The sequence below is a fragment of the Bemisia tabaci genome, chromosome 2 (assembly GCF_918797505.1).
Source record: "Bemisia tabaci chromosome 2, PGI_BMITA_v3".
Lineage (NCBI taxonomy): Eukaryota > Metazoa > Arthropoda > Insecta > Hemiptera > Aleyrodidae > Bemisia > Bemisia tabaci.
In genome coordinates, this window is record NC_092794.1 from 66274785 (window position 1) to 66290275 (window position 15491).

General features: G+C 42.8%; 1 protein-coding gene across 3 annotated transcripts in view; it reads right to left on the bottom strand.

The window, feature by feature from the left end:
- The window catches only part of sowah (ankyrin repeat domain family member sosondowah), a 118840-nt gene that overhangs the window by 73209 nt on the left and 30140 nt on the right, over window positions 1-15491 (bottom strand). For all 3 annotated transcript variants that reach the window (XM_072296109.1, XM_072296107.1, XM_072296108.1), the window contains one exon: window positions 14085-14186. In XM_072296109.1, the coding sequence (XP_072152210.1) occupies window positions 14085-14186 (102 nt within the window). The remainder of the gene's footprint in view (window positions 1-14084; window positions 14187-15491) is intronic.

The following is a 15491-nucleotide window of genomic DNA, read 5'->3' on the forward strand; positions in this document are numbered from 1 at the left end:
AGCAGTAAGTATTATTTTGAGTGTAAGAAAAAAATACATTAAAAATGCGTTTTTTCTTAATTTTTTTGGCGAGAAAGTCCATTTTAGAAATTTTATTTCCTTTCAATGGTGGTCAATCAACGAGATGTCGGCAAGAAAAATACAAACGCTCGATCGCGTGGATTAAGCGTAGATTCTCTTTGATTGGAGCCCTTTGAGCTCTTACAGATCGAGTAATATCGGTTTTTCTAGAATGTTGTACGATGTGCGACAGGTCCCGGGCTGTCGGTTTGCGAAGAGGCCATTTCTTGGCACGAGTCTTGACCATGCTGTATCTCTGTCAGCCTAACTCGCTCGGTCGAACGTGCCGCGGCAACCGACGAAAAACAACCCGGCCCGATATTTATTCAAACAGCGACGTTTTTTCCACAATAAATAAAACATTCAACAAGCATACGCCGCGCCGATCGGCCGCTCCGAGCTGACCGCACAAGCCTTGGCACCTCCGATAGGTCCCCCTTCCCTCGCGAACCCCTTCAATCGACGCTTCTGGCTTAAGGACTACATTTATTAGAAACAAAAAGGGGGGAAAAACTAAAACAAGAAGTCCGCTGGATTGCTGAGAGTTGGAAGAAATTGACGTGACGTCCAGTGGCGTGGCGTGAATTGCGATGTATCGATTGCTCTGCCATTTAAACCTATGGTAAAGAATCGATTATTAAGGTGTTCGCTGCGAACACTCTGTTTATCGATCATTTGGACTGAGTTAAGCAGAAAGGAACCAACCCACATTTTGGAAAAAATTGAGTTATGAGTGATTTTGAACTCAACCACTGCTCTACTATCTATCGCCAAAAATTCAAAGATTTTGTTGGAGCAAATTTTGCAGAAATTGAACTTGAAGTTTATCTTTTACATTGAGTCTTATGCAGGAGCCAAACTTTAAACCTCTTTTTCTCGGTTCGATCTCGATGTGGCTTGGTTCCTTTCTGTTTAACTCCGTCCATTTTACATAGGTGTAAATGGTATAATAATCGATATATCGCAATTCACGCCACGCCACTGGTGACGTCCGCACGGAGAACTTTGGCTAATATCGTCGTTTCCCTAACGAAGAAACGTAACTCCATTCCAAAGTTGCTAAATTGTCTGAAACAATGCAATGATTCACAAGAATGGAATTGTTTAATTTTAGTTCAAATTTTCTCTGATTTTTGCTCGAGATCGGAGAAAAATTCAATAAAAATTTCAGTTGGTGATTCCCAAGATTTCCCTGTTAAAACTGCAATTTGCGAGGTTAAATTCGGCAACATTGAAATGCAGTTACGTTCTTATGTGGGGGCAACGACGATATGACTGCTCTGTTATAAGTGGATAACATTAATGAGTTATAGAAAACTTGTAAAAGTGTAACGTGGCCTTTGAATAGATAATTTGAAGAAGGGCACAACCATGATAAAAACCATGAGATAGGGCACTATTATTTTTCAATGTTTTCATCGAACACGCATGCTACTGATTGTTACGACACTGCTAAAAATGGTAGTACTGAGAGGTTTTGTGGGAAAAGGACAAAAGGCGAATACATCAAAATTTAAATATTTTCTTCGAAAAATATAGTATAAAAAAAGGTATCATTGCTTAATTTCTCCGACCCTCTTTGGCGAAACTGGCGTGTTCGTTTTCTTGAAACTTTACTTTTGGTGGTTGCAACCTTCTTCAAATCAGCCGTTCATTTCAGTGTGAATGAAAACAAAGCGAGTTTCTAAACTCAGTTATTTTAGAAGTTTTTTAAAGGGATTTTCTCTTTAAAGTTATGCGGTTTTTAAATCTTTTTTTTAACAGCCAATTCTACTAGGGATAGGAGATTCAGCTCCGTCATGAAGGGTCATGCTTTCGATCCGAGCCGCCTTAAAAAAGGTTCCTTTCAGGCAGCAACGCGGCTGAAAACATCAAGACAAAACCCTTAACAGCAACTCGAGAAAGAAGTCCACCCATTCCGTCGTAAAGTTGCGAAAAATATGAGCGATTCACACGAATACTGCACTAAAATGAACACCTCCTTCCTCTCAGAACGGAGCCACTAACTTGACAGGGCCTAATTTACAACTAATTTCGGGAGTTCGAAAAACCTACCCAACCGGACATTTAAAGAAGCCAGAACCAGTGATTGAATCAACCCTCGCTAACTTCCGCCGAGGGTTGGAAAACATAAAAAAATAAAACTTGTCAAACACAAGTGACCGTCGTGGGAGACACCTGAAGGCGCCAAGTCAGGCTGCATGCGTGATGCAAAAATGTGTAACAGATGTGACCGTGTCGTTTCGGAAAGGGAACAAGCCGAAAAATCCAAGTTTTGAGGAAAAACAAAACAATGGTGAGAAATTTGGCGATTTTAAGTAAATAAAACTTGGAGAGAAGTGTATCAAGTCTCGGTTTCGCATTAACGGCGGATCGACGATTTATTTTTCTTTGTTTTCCCCCTTTATTAATTTTCCGATTGAAAATGAAATTGTTACATTTCGAAAACGTCCCGGTTCTGAATTAAACGAGGGGGTACGACTCCATTTACCTTTTGTATTCTTTGTCTATCAATTTCAATAATTATAGCCCCCAGTATGTGCTAAGTTCTGCATGCTTGCATGTAGTGCTGCAGTAGTTCCATTTCGGACCAAAAAAAAAGGGAGATAAAATAAAGTTTTGTTCTGCTTGGTGACGCCTGACGTTTTCCCATGGAAGGATCGCAGCTCAAGATGGGCTCGTCGGTGACATAATGGAAACCAAATTCGAAAAAGCGGAAACGCTCGGCCTAAAAACAAGCAGGGGAGGGGGGGGGGGCTTCCGATGCCGGAAAAGCATGGAGTCGAGGTAGCGGTGGAGTGACGAGACCACTTGGCTCGGCTTCGGCGCCAGGAGCCCCCGGGTTCCGGGCTCGCGAGGCGGTGGTGGCGGGTGGCGCGCCCGTAGATCCGGTCCAACCCGCGGTCGACATCCACGTCGCGCTCGGCCAAATTCCCGCCACCAGACGACGCCACTCCGACTCACCTGGACCCACCGGCGGGAATGGAGAAGTTGCATGTGTGAGGAATTTGCGATTTGACTGTTGGTCCCAGTGTAAAAGTTCGCGAGAAACACGATGGTGCTACTGGTTTTCTCTGAAATTAACTCTCAAGCTCATAAAAAGCTCTCAAGTTGAGGCCAAAATGGAGGGGATATCCCACGCTATCCTGAGAGTCCACCTCTACATCACAATTTACCGTCAAAGTGATATGCTGTTTGGTGCAACACTAGTTACGTCCAAAAATTTAATTTGTGTAAAAAATTAAATGAAGATGTTGAATGTGTGAGGAATTTGCGATTTGACTGTTGTTCCTCATGTAAAAGTTCGCGAGAAACACGATAGTGCCTTGGTTTTCCCTGAAATCAACTCCCAAGCTCAAAAAAAGCTCTCAAGTTGAGGCCAAAATGGAGGGGATATCCCACGCTATCCTGAGAGTCCACCTCTACATCACAATTTACCGTCAAAGTTATATGCTGTTTGGTGCAACACTATAGTTACGTCCAAAAATTTAATTTGTGTAAAAAATTAAATGAAAATGTTGAATGTGTGAGGAATTTGCGATTTGACTGTTGATTCTCATGTAAAAGTTCGGGAGAAACACGATAGTGCCACTGGTTTTCTCTGAAATCATCTCCCAAGCTCAAAAAAAGCTCTCAAGTTGAGGCGAAAATGGAGGGGATATCCCACGCTATCCTGAGAGTCCACCTCTACATCAAGACGAACTCTCCATGCAAAGATAGGGAGCAAATACATTGACAGGGCTGCCACTTTATTTGGGGACTCCAAAACTGATAACACGGCAACCCTGCTAAAGTATTTGCTCCCTATCTTTGCATGGAGAGTTTGTCTTGATGTAGAGGTGGACTCTCAGGGTAGCGTGGGATATCCTGTCCATTTTGGCCTCAACTTGAGAGCTTTTTTTGAGCTTGGAAGTTGATTTCAGGGAAAACCAGTGGCACCATCGTGTTTCTCACGAACTTTTACACGTGAGTCGACAGTCAAATCGCAAATTCCTCACACATGCAACATCTCCATTGTCAACGTCCACAACCCTCGTTCCACAACCCTACCGTGTCAGCGGAGAGAGCAGGGTGGCATGAAACGTAAAAAAGAAATAAAAGATTGGAAATTTCAGTGAAATATTCCATGAATTTCACGAGGCTGTGAAATATTTCATATTTTACAGGGGCTAGTGTATGCAACCCGCACTCAAACACACACAAGTAGAGGAAATTCACAATTTTTATATTTTGTGAAACATGAAGAGAAACCGGTAATTTTCAATATCTTTTATGAATTTCTGAAATTTCATGAAATACGTCCAAATATTTCTCTGTCGAAAAATGTAGCAAGAGAGGGCGCAATCCTAGCCTCCCGCGCTGAGGCACAGCAGCGCAACGGTGGCCTCATTAGCCCCGAGCAGCACCGAGCATCGCGTCGGCCATAAAACTGCATAACTTATGTTTTGCGGGTGTTTTCGTGGATCACCATTAAATCTGGTGGCAGTTAATTTGAACAGACGCGATGGTTGGACGCGCGCCACCCAATGAGCCGTTTTTTCGGGGGTTTTTTACACGCACCCCGATATCATAATTCAAGGCTGCGTCGGTGTGCGTGAACTTCGCATACCTCTGCCCGTTTAGCCGGTGATTGATGTTATTCCGGGGTTCCGGTGGCGCCTTCCTCCCCGGCGCGCGGCGCGGGTGGGGGTGGGGGGAGGAGGAGGGGTAGAGGGAGGGGGGAGGGGGAGGGGGAGGGGGGAGTCGGGGCGCCCAGCAACGCCACATGTCACGTCTCCCGTACGTAGCGCCACCAGCCACCAACTACCTGCTCGTTGTCGCTGCCCGTGAATCGCCTAATTGATTTTCTACGGGTCGTTCACTGCGTCCGTGATGGATCGCTTGTAGATTTTTGTCACTACTTTTTTTCGGGGACAGTCATACTCATCCCTGCTCTTCCTGCATCATTGGCGTCGTTCGGAGGTTGCCGGATTTTGAACTTTCCGGAAAGGCCTCGATACACGATCAAATTCCCGAGCCGGTCACCATCGAAATGTCGGGAGTCATCAGTCTTGAAATCCTCGTTACCTCGCCTAATTTTCAAACGAAATCCTGGCAGAAATGATTCGTGTGGCGAGAAATGATGAATGATGGCACTCCATTCTGATCAAAATGTGACGGCCCGTCCAATTTCGTTTAATGAGGACTGTTGAATGGTGACCATCAGTCATCAGCTGGTCTACTTTGATCGGAATTGGTTCGGAATTTGATCGTGTATCGAGACCTGAAAGTCCTTGCTCCCGAAAAAAGGCCCCGCACTAACAATCAAGGATTGTAATCGGGTGACACCAAAATTAAATTCGGAAGGTAACGTTACCTCTCACGTAAAAATGATTGCTGAGCAATTTTACTGAGAAGAAGAAGAAGAAAAAAAAACTCCGGCCGTGGAAGCCGTACTTACGGGCTATATAGACATACCGTCCAACCGCTCGCGTCCTGGGTTCAGAGGCCGAATGTTCCGGGTTCTGCATTCGGAGCAATCGAAGCTACGGTTTAAGCGCCCGGAACCTTTGGCCATGAGCCCAGGACGGACGGTATGTCTATACAGTCCGTAATTTTTTTTTCAGTGATGTTGCGCGTAAAATTGGTCGCTGAAATTTACTTTTCTGGTCGTCCGATGGTTGTCAGATTTAAACTAGTACACTAAACTGGGAAAAATTCTCCTTTCATCCACACATCTCCCTCCCAACCTCTCTCCCTCCCTCCTTCCCTCCCTCTCAAGAGGGTTCTTTAACCCGAGGTTATTTTAAAGCGACAAAACGCATGTTTAAACCAACAGGAATGCCGATAAAAAAAGGAGATTTTTGGTTATTTCAAAGGGAAATTCTCGCCGCGGCGTATTTAGCATGCAGGAATTCATAATGGAGAATTTGCACGCAAAATATTTATTGCTTCATCTGAGAGTGCCTGAAGAGCTGATTTCGCAGTATTTTTTATAATTTTTTTCTGCTATGGGAAATAGTACAAAAATAGATTTAAAATTGAGAAAATGGACCGCCTGGTGACGTCATCTGGCGGCATTTCCCATTTAAACACATGCATTTTAGTAGACTTGGTTATTTTGTCGTATTTCCTCCAATAATTCTTCAATTAATGAACCAAGGGTATCCTCATGTTCAGCTCGCTTAGTGGGGAATTTATCAAATTTCAAACATCTGTATATTCCCCATTCATCCACCGATACATTTTACTCTACTGATACATTCCACTGGGCATCTCCTACAGGTTTCGGTAGGCAAACGGAACCGATCATTCTCTCTATCTGATACCTCCTCCGAGAGGACTTTGGGGGGGGGGGGGGCGAAAGCTGCGGGGAGGAAAGCGGAGAGCGGGCGGCAGGAGAGGGGTCGGCGGGGAGGGGAGGATTTTATTGGACGCAGAATTCACGGGATGACAGGGACTGCTTTTCGGTCGCAGGTTAATTACTGAAATCCAGAACAATCACCTCGCAAGAAAGGGGACGGGGGGAAGGGGGGGTGTGGGGTGAAGGTGGGGGCGCGGCGGTAGCCTCAGATAACGTCAAGCTTGGCGTGATTAACCTTCCGTGTACAGTTGTTCCTCTCTCCACCCCCTCCCACCCCCCCCGGACCGGAACGGGGGGCCGCGACCGCCCTATGCTCATCCCGATTTGAATATTCATCAATCCGCTCGGGTCTCGATCATCGGCTTCGCGGTTGCGAGATTGGACGCCCTCAATCGATGCTCCGAGGGACGCTCCGGAATTGCGTAACGCAACCGTGACGCCATTCATCAAATACGTAACGCTAAAATGCGGATTCCTCCCCCCAAGAAAAACCCAGGTCACTACCCCAATAAAATATGCAATGATCCCCTAGACCTCACACTGAAAAAAGATTTTGGTTCTATGAACCGGACGTTCGGTGTAAACTCTTGGTCCGTAGAACCGAACTTCGGGAGTAAGGTGAACTGACGAACGAAGTTGAGTCATACCTATCGTCGCTCCTCTGGCGTAAGGGTGTATTTTCATTTATACACGTGTCCCCTGTTCTCCATATAAATCTATGCTTCCCAGGACTCATGTGGAAACAGAGATAGGCCTTTGCGTAAGAGATTCAGCGGGAAAAAAAGTCGCTTGGATCTAAAGTCTAGACTCTTAAAAACATTGACAAGAAAAAATACTATTGATTCAATCGGACTTTTTGCTTGAATCAAAAGGAAATCCGCCTACATCAAGAGGCTCGGCTCTTCGATTCAAGGAAAAATCCGATTGAATCAAGAATGTTTTCTCTTGTCAATGTTGTGAAGAGGTGGACTCTGGATCCAAGCAACTTTTTTTTTCCAGTGAAGCTACGATATGAACCGAGACGAAAGTTCACACTAAACGTTCGGTTATAAGAATAAGCCACAACAAAAGTTCGGTTTGACAAACCGATTATGGTTCAGATGATGTGGAACATCGGACATTCGGCTCATACGACTAAACTTTTTCGGTTTCCTCCTTTCTTCCTTTCTCGCTTTTTTGCAAAAAATGAAAGCAGCAAATAAAGACGTCTGACATGCGTTTTCGTGAAAAAAAAAATAGCCCAAATACTTTCTGAGTAAAACTTTCAAAGAAAAAGAGAGAATAATGAAGCTGGAGTGAAAATTAAATACAAACAATAGAAGGAAAATTAGAGATAAAATCACACCTGAAAGCCAAATATGAAAAGAAATTTTAGTAAATATTACTCGTAAGAAATTCTGGTACTTTTGACCAGTGACGCGGAAAGGAGAAGTTCGCACCCTAAGAGAAAAAAATAACACCCAAGTTCTGTTAGAATGGGGAGTGAGACACACAGTAACCAAAACTTTCGATTGGTTCTGCGGTTTTTCGCTGTTCCCATTGTTTTTTTGCACTAAATTCATCGCAAAAACTCGAGGATTGTTGGTGTTCCGCTCCCTATATTAACTGAAAAGTGACGAAAGAACAGAAATATTTTTCTCTGTGTACGCGAGCTTGCAACGCTGATGGGCTTTCTCTGGTCCTGGTCTACCGCACCTCGAGCTCCTTAATCAAAGATTTCGCGTTTATTAGATTAAAATTCATTTACTTAGCCGCATTCGCAACCACCGTGGCCGCAGCATCTGACAAGACAACGCACCCGGGCATTGCCAACTTGCGCCTCTGCTTTTCGATAAAATTCCAACATTCAAGACTCCATTTTAACTTGTGTGCATTTCTCGGCAATATTTTAACGAGAGACTGCGTCTTGAGGCCGTATTACAACCTTAAACCGCTCTTTTCCTCAGGAGAAATGATCGTGACTACTCCTGAGTGCGAAATAACATTGAGAATGACTGCTAAAAGCAACTATTGCTACTCTCAAGTAGCTTATTTTGCCTACACAGGTTATTGAAGGCAAACCTATAGAGGTGCATAAACTGGGTGGAAAAATTTCATGAAAAATGAAATCTTGACATTTCACGTGAAATATTCCATGAAACAGAAATTTATGAAATGTATTGAAAAATACCGGTTCCTTTTCATGTTTCGAAAAATGTGAGGATTGTGACTTTCCTCTGTTTTCTTGTTTTAAGGTGCGGGTTGCATACTCTAGCCCCTAAAAATTTGAAATATTTCGCAGCCTTGTGGAATTTCATGAAATATTTTACCTAAATTTCCAATCTTTTATTTCATTCTAAAGTTTCATGCCACCCTGAACATGAAACACTGCGGATGGGGTACTTTTAATTCGCTAAAGCAATGATGCTCAGCAGCCTGGTTGTTGAGATTTATGTCAGCAAGACAAAAATCGAAAATCGATACATTACACAGCGCAGATAGGGCTACTTCTTATCTTATCTACCGACAAAGCCAGTTAAAGTTTCAACAATCAGGCTGCTGAGGAGGTACTCATTCTACATATACCTCAAATAGCTCATTTCCAAAGGAGGTCCCGTATGATTTACATTGTGATCAGTGGCGTGGCGCGTGCTCTGCGATATATCGATTGATCTGCCATTTAAACCTATGGAAAACGATATAAAAACAGGATTATAGATCGGACGCGATCAATACGCACGTACTCACACACCCTCAATCGCGAATGGCGGAAAAGCATGAGATTCAGACCTGCAATTTACTAAAAGAACACCTTCGATGATACTTTAAACTTTTAATCTCCTTCCCGACTGCTCGCAATTTTTTAGTCCGTAAAAAGATTCGAAACAACAATGCCTGAGGTCAGTAATTCAAATTTTGGGCCTCACCTAACCTTAAATCATTACGTCCAAGAGAAGAAAGACCGAGGTATCAGAGGAGGGGAAAACAATACATATTATTGACTGATCGTATTTAAGTTTCTATCATTAATCTTGGAGCGTTCGACCGAGCATTTCACAATTGTCCAAACATAGAGAGGCGCACACCTAGATGTCGATAGCATCACCTAATCAAGCATTGTCTCAATACGGAGACAATAGATTTAGAACGAAATTGAGTGTTGATACTGTTATCCACTGAGAGATGGAGGAGCTTTGACTTCCGTTCGAAGTCTGATCATGATCCTAGGATGGTGCTTACGGTCACTCCACTCATGAGCCCTCGCAAGACAATTTTTGAGACCTTGTTTCATGCTTCCACGGTTCAAGGGGCCCCTTTAAGGTGTAAATCTTTATTTCGAAAGTTGTCAGGATGTATGCTCGGACGTTGCCGTGACTCTGCCGTGATAGCGAAAAGAATCGTAAGGCAAAAATTAAATTTTGAGAAAATGGGCTTGGCAGCGTGTGGCGAATAATTTTATTGAAAGAAGCCTCCATTCTATAAGAAATTGCCACCGTTCATCCGAAAAACTCTCAGAAATAGTTAATGATTCAAAATCAACGAACTTAATTTCCAACTTTATGAACAGGACCTTTTTCCATTTTCATATCATAGGCTAGTGTTAGGCAAGATAGCCGTACGTGACATATTCTGCATGCTTTTGTGGTTGCGTTTCGGACACAAAGACAAATTCAATTAAAGGTTATAGGAAAGGGCGCAATTTTATACTTAAAAGTACGACTCTTATTGCATCTCTGCCAGAATAGGACTCCTTACAACTGTTTTGTCTGAAACAACTTCAATTTATAACACTTACGGTTTTCTCATAATCTTGGTTTTACAAACAAAAAAGATGACTTTTGCCGTTTTAGCTATTTTAGTAATCTTATTTGCAAGAGATCAGACGAATTTTGAGAGAGACTTGATTTCGAAAATTTGAGCGTTGATAAACTCCTAATTTCACAATCTGCGTAAGAAATATGCGTTTTTTAAGCATTCAACTTCAAAAACGATAGAATGTCACAGGTGAACATTTGGAACAGACTCGAGACTAGTTCCTGGCCCAACTGCCGCATAGCGAAGGGAGTTGTAAAGCTAAATTTTTTGAAATCGAGTCTCTTTTAAAATTTGTCTGATCTCTTATAGATGAAAATCACTGAAACAGCTAAAACAGCAAATTTGTCTTTTCTGTAAAAAACCGAGATGAGAAAGCCGTAATTACGCAAAAATTGACGTTGTTTCGGACACAACAGCCGTAAGGAGTACAATTTGACCAGAGAGCCAATGAGAGCCTTATTCTTAAAGTAAAATCAGGGTGTCTACTAAATCAAGCTGGCCAAAAATCAGTACTTTTTCAGTACATTCCCAAAATTTCAGGACCTTCACAACAGAAAAATTCAGTACTTTTTCAGCGGCTTCAATTCGAAAAATTTCAAAAATTTAGATTTCTTTCTCAAATTGCGACGAACTTAACAAAAATTCCGGACCTTCTTGCGGAATTTCCGCACTTTTACAGTGCATCCGGACCGCCCTTAAAAAATCAGTACTTTTTCCGGACTTCCTGTAAAATTCCGGATTTGTCAACACCCTGAAAATGGTACAATTTTCTAACCTTAAAATTTGTTTGCAACGGGTTCATTCCTTGTTGATTCCTTGCCGATTCCAATCGAAGCGTGAGTTTGGCGCTGAGGCTTTACGGAGGCGTGGGCCGGCTGTCCGTTTTGGAGCCCGCATCACACGGCACACCACACGTCAACGGGGCGTTCGGCGAATGAGGCGCGACAGCGTGAGCGCGCGCAGGTGTTGGCGGGTCCCGCCGTCCCCGGTCGGTTGGGAACGGACCCCGGGACGGGATCCAAGCCCGAGCGAGCCGTCGTCCTAGGTGAAATGTTAATGACGAGCGCACTTGGGCACTTGGACGGCCCGCACCGCTCGCACCTGTTCGCAGTGGGACGGCCGCTCTCATGAATATTTCGCCCGTGCCCGTTCGGACAAAAAAGCCTTTGGCTTACGCCGCAACAAAGGGCTGAGAAATGTAGGGGGGAGGGGGGGCGCCGAGCTCACACGCTAAAAATGGAAGTCATCAATCGCCCTACATTCGTAAATTTGATTTTTCCCTATCAAAATTGTTATTAAAATAATAAAAAATTTAAAACTGATTATTCTATTTCTTAAAATTTGAGTTTTAACCAAGTAAAACTTAAGCAAGATTTAAAGAAAAAAAATTCAAAGCTTTGAAAATGTGTACCAAGGACACGCAGATCCTCATAGACTCTGAAAATCGCGCAATTCGCGAAAAACAACGAATTATCATCCTTTAGGAAACGACCATGATAGTACCTACTTAAGATCATGGTGTCACCAATTTTACCGACATAGCACCGAATTGATCAGATTCTCCAACAGTGACCAGCATATTACCAACGGGGAGCAATATTGAGACCATGTTGGTTTCTCTATGTTGGTCACCGTTGGGCAATTTGACCGCTTTGGTGCCATGTTGATACCATGTTTCACTCACCAACATGGTCATTTAAAGGGAGGTAGAGTTGGCTCCCTTTCGCAAAAAAAATCTACAGAGAAAAACATTTCTCTTTGGAGTTATTTGCCCTGATCACGGAATCGTTTTTTTTCCCCCTTTTTTTGGGCGATTTTAGGAATTTAGATCATAGATCAGCAACGAATGGATCCGCCAAAAACGCCAAGTTTTCACGTCCAGTATTAACGGAGATGGTCCTTCATAAAACAGTGCTTGACGTCATCCACCGCAGGGGTACGGGTACATGCATGCTTGGTTCCTCCTACCTCGGTTTCATCCGCGTGAGTTACCACCAATGAAAAGGTGTGCATCACTGATTGCTGAATCATTGGTGGCAGAAACCATTGGATGAGGGATGTAGTTCCGCGGTGGATGGCGTCCAACACCATGTTTTTCGAGGGGCGATATCTCCGTTAGTACTGAACGTAGAAACTATGCGTTCGGTCAAATTTAAGTATTTTTACTGATCCGTGAGCTTAAACCATCAAAATGCTATTCTATGCCTAGCAAAACTGACTCATTTTGAGCGATTTGTGGACATGTCACCCTCGTTGAACAGGCGATTTCTTTCCAACGGGACGAGGACGGCGTGAGAATTTTGGAAACATACAAGACATAGACCACCCGGATAAGAGGTCAGTGGGGGTGTGGGGTGTGACGTCATAAACGGAATGAGGCCAGGGCCTTGAGGCTCATCCATTAGTGGCCAGGAATTTCCTCGAGACCGGGTGCCACCTGTCCGAATTTTTTACGTCGAGATTTAGTCGTTTTACAATGCCCTTCCAGGTAAGACATCCGTGTCGATAGTCATCGGCACCCAACTTATAGCGTGGCGCCGCCCGAAATCCCGTAGTTTCCCTCAATTGGACGTATTTCTGCCATACGGAACTATGTGCATTAAAACATGAGCCCTGAGACCCATAAGAATATACGAGAAACGGGGCTCACGTCATGATACACATAGTTCCGTTTGGCCGAAATACGTCCTATTGTTAGGCTCGGTGGGCGAAATCCGAATTCTTTTACGGTTGGCGTGCGCGTTGTTTTACAAGCCTGTTTTGATTGTTTCTTGTAAACACAGACCACTTAAAATCGTATCCTATACTAATCTGCTCGAGGAGCGTTGCCGTTGCGGCGAATTCCATAAGGTTCTCCCGACGAGAAGCGATTTGAAATAGATGAAGATGATGCCAAAACAGACAGCGCTAACCAGATCGACAGCGGATTCGACTACGTAACAATGTTCAGTCTCGATCATTATCTGCATCGCCGAATCGTACTTCACTAATAGGGGGCTTTCGATCCCCTACGCTTGGGATCGAATAATAATAGAAGAAAACTATAAAAAATATAAAAAAAATCGATAAAATATCCCCGAGTCGGACTTCGAGTCTGCATTAGTCTAACTCTAAGGGGGATCTACAGCGAGATGCGACGGAATAAGGACCAAGGGCTAAAATTTTATAAAAAAACTAAAAAGGCAGAACGGTTTAAGTTGTTATAGGCTCATTTTCAGCTGCAAAAGACAACGACACCCGATAAAAAATCGAGTAGCGATCTTATCCTAGGCGTTATGCCGCAACCGTTAGGTATTTGGCTGCGACGGAATGGACGGCTCGAAACGTTTTGCTTTCGGGGCCAAATAACGCTGCATAGGATCATTAGAGCCTCTGCAAAATGTGAAAATAATGAAAAATCAACTTTTAACGGACATCTTGGAAAATGGTGGCCAAAGTTGGAGAGCCGATAAAAGACCTAGCTAATTTTGTTTTTTTTTTACTCCCTTTTCCCTCATAACGCAAATTCCTCCCTCCCCCCCCCCCCCGAAAAAAAAAATTGTGATGGATTTTTGATTAAAAATTGTCACCTTGATGATTCATATTAGATTTTCGAAAAATGAGCTCACGCTAATGTTGGGTGACAGGGTGTTTTGGGTGTTGTTGTTGTTGTTTTTTTTTTAAATGGAGGATAGCGCCCCCTTTCCCTCGTAAGACTCCGTAGGCTAAACTCAGGCTCTTTCTTTCCCTCCCTTACGTAATGCTCGAGCAACCCCTTGGAATCGCACGAGCTCAGGGTTCGAGTGAGAGATTTGAGAGTATTTTCGACAATAACTAATTGACCGACATGTAACACGAAAGTTCACAAGCAAGATCAATATGGGTAAATTCTCTCATGCATTTTTACCTTGAAACGGACGAGTCTCGGATTTTCCGCAGCTAATTTGGCAAGCGTCTGATATTCCGATCGCGCCGACTGGATCATCCATTCCCTCGATTTGGCGTCCGACTGAAATGAGAAAAGCGTCAAAGTGAATAATCATCGACATGTTCCTTGCTAGAGACAATATGTATTTGGACTACATTTTGCATTTTGGAACTATACATTCTCGCCCGGTTTAAAAACAACGTATGTGCCATTAGTTTCCCTATGCACACAAGTGTTTTTCCATAAGAGTTAGAATTTATAGTTCGAAATTGCATAATGCAGTCCATTTGGGACCCTGCATTATTACTATCTTTCCTCAGAGTACTTTCGAGAGTCAACTTTCTGGTTCGCCTCATGATGATTGATGAATAGAAACTTGCGCAATGGGTTTAGAAATCAAGTTAATTCGCAAAAACCCACCTTACACAGTGCTCACCCCGACATTCAACAGTCATCATGCGGCGAATTTTATTTCGTTTTATGCTCAACAAGATGCTTATCAATAGCGATGACCTCTTCATTCAACTTTTGCCTCGCGCGATTGTATTGCTGAGATTGTTGGTGCGCGGTCTCTAAAATGGACGTATTTATGCTAAAAGGAACTATGTACATAGGGTTTGCGTGGAACATAGTTCCTTTTAGCATAAATGCGTCCAAATATATTGTCTCTGTGATTACTGTTGATTTCAGATTGATCACTAAATAAAAATTTTCGAATTTTCGAAAATCGGGATTGTTAGGTAAAGAAAAATAACCGTTAAAAATAATAACATTCTGTTCCCATAATGAAGACAATCCGAGTTAAAAGAAACTCCAACTTTTCGGCAATTCAGGCATTTTGAAATTAATTCGTGTCGTATTAGAATCAACTTGCGCCAAATACAGTAAAGTTAGGTCAAAGACAAAAAAATAGTAGCTTCTAAATTATTCCGAGCTCGTCGCTTCAATAAGGGCAGAGGGCATTATTATTTTTATCGAGCGATTTCGACGATTGAATATTTACACTTTGCTGTTGACGAAAAAGTATGAACAGAGCTTTGTTTAAAAAAATTATTGCTCTAAAAGGAAGAGATCATTTAAAAAATCAATTTCTATTATGGTGATTACTACTTCGTCCTTCCCGATTTTAAGATAATTGTTTAATTAATTTTTTTTTAAAGAATAATGATGCCTCGTGCATACACTTCACTGAATTGGACGTATCTATATTAAGAGTAACGTACAACATAGTTCCTTTTAGCATAATACGTCCTGAGCTTTCGTGTGCAAAACTGATTCACGAAGTTGAGGTATCATTATTTTCCTTTCTCTCTCTTTCTTACAGGAATAGGTACAGGGTGTCTACTAAAACAGGCTGGCCAAAAATCAGTACCTATTTCTAAAGTG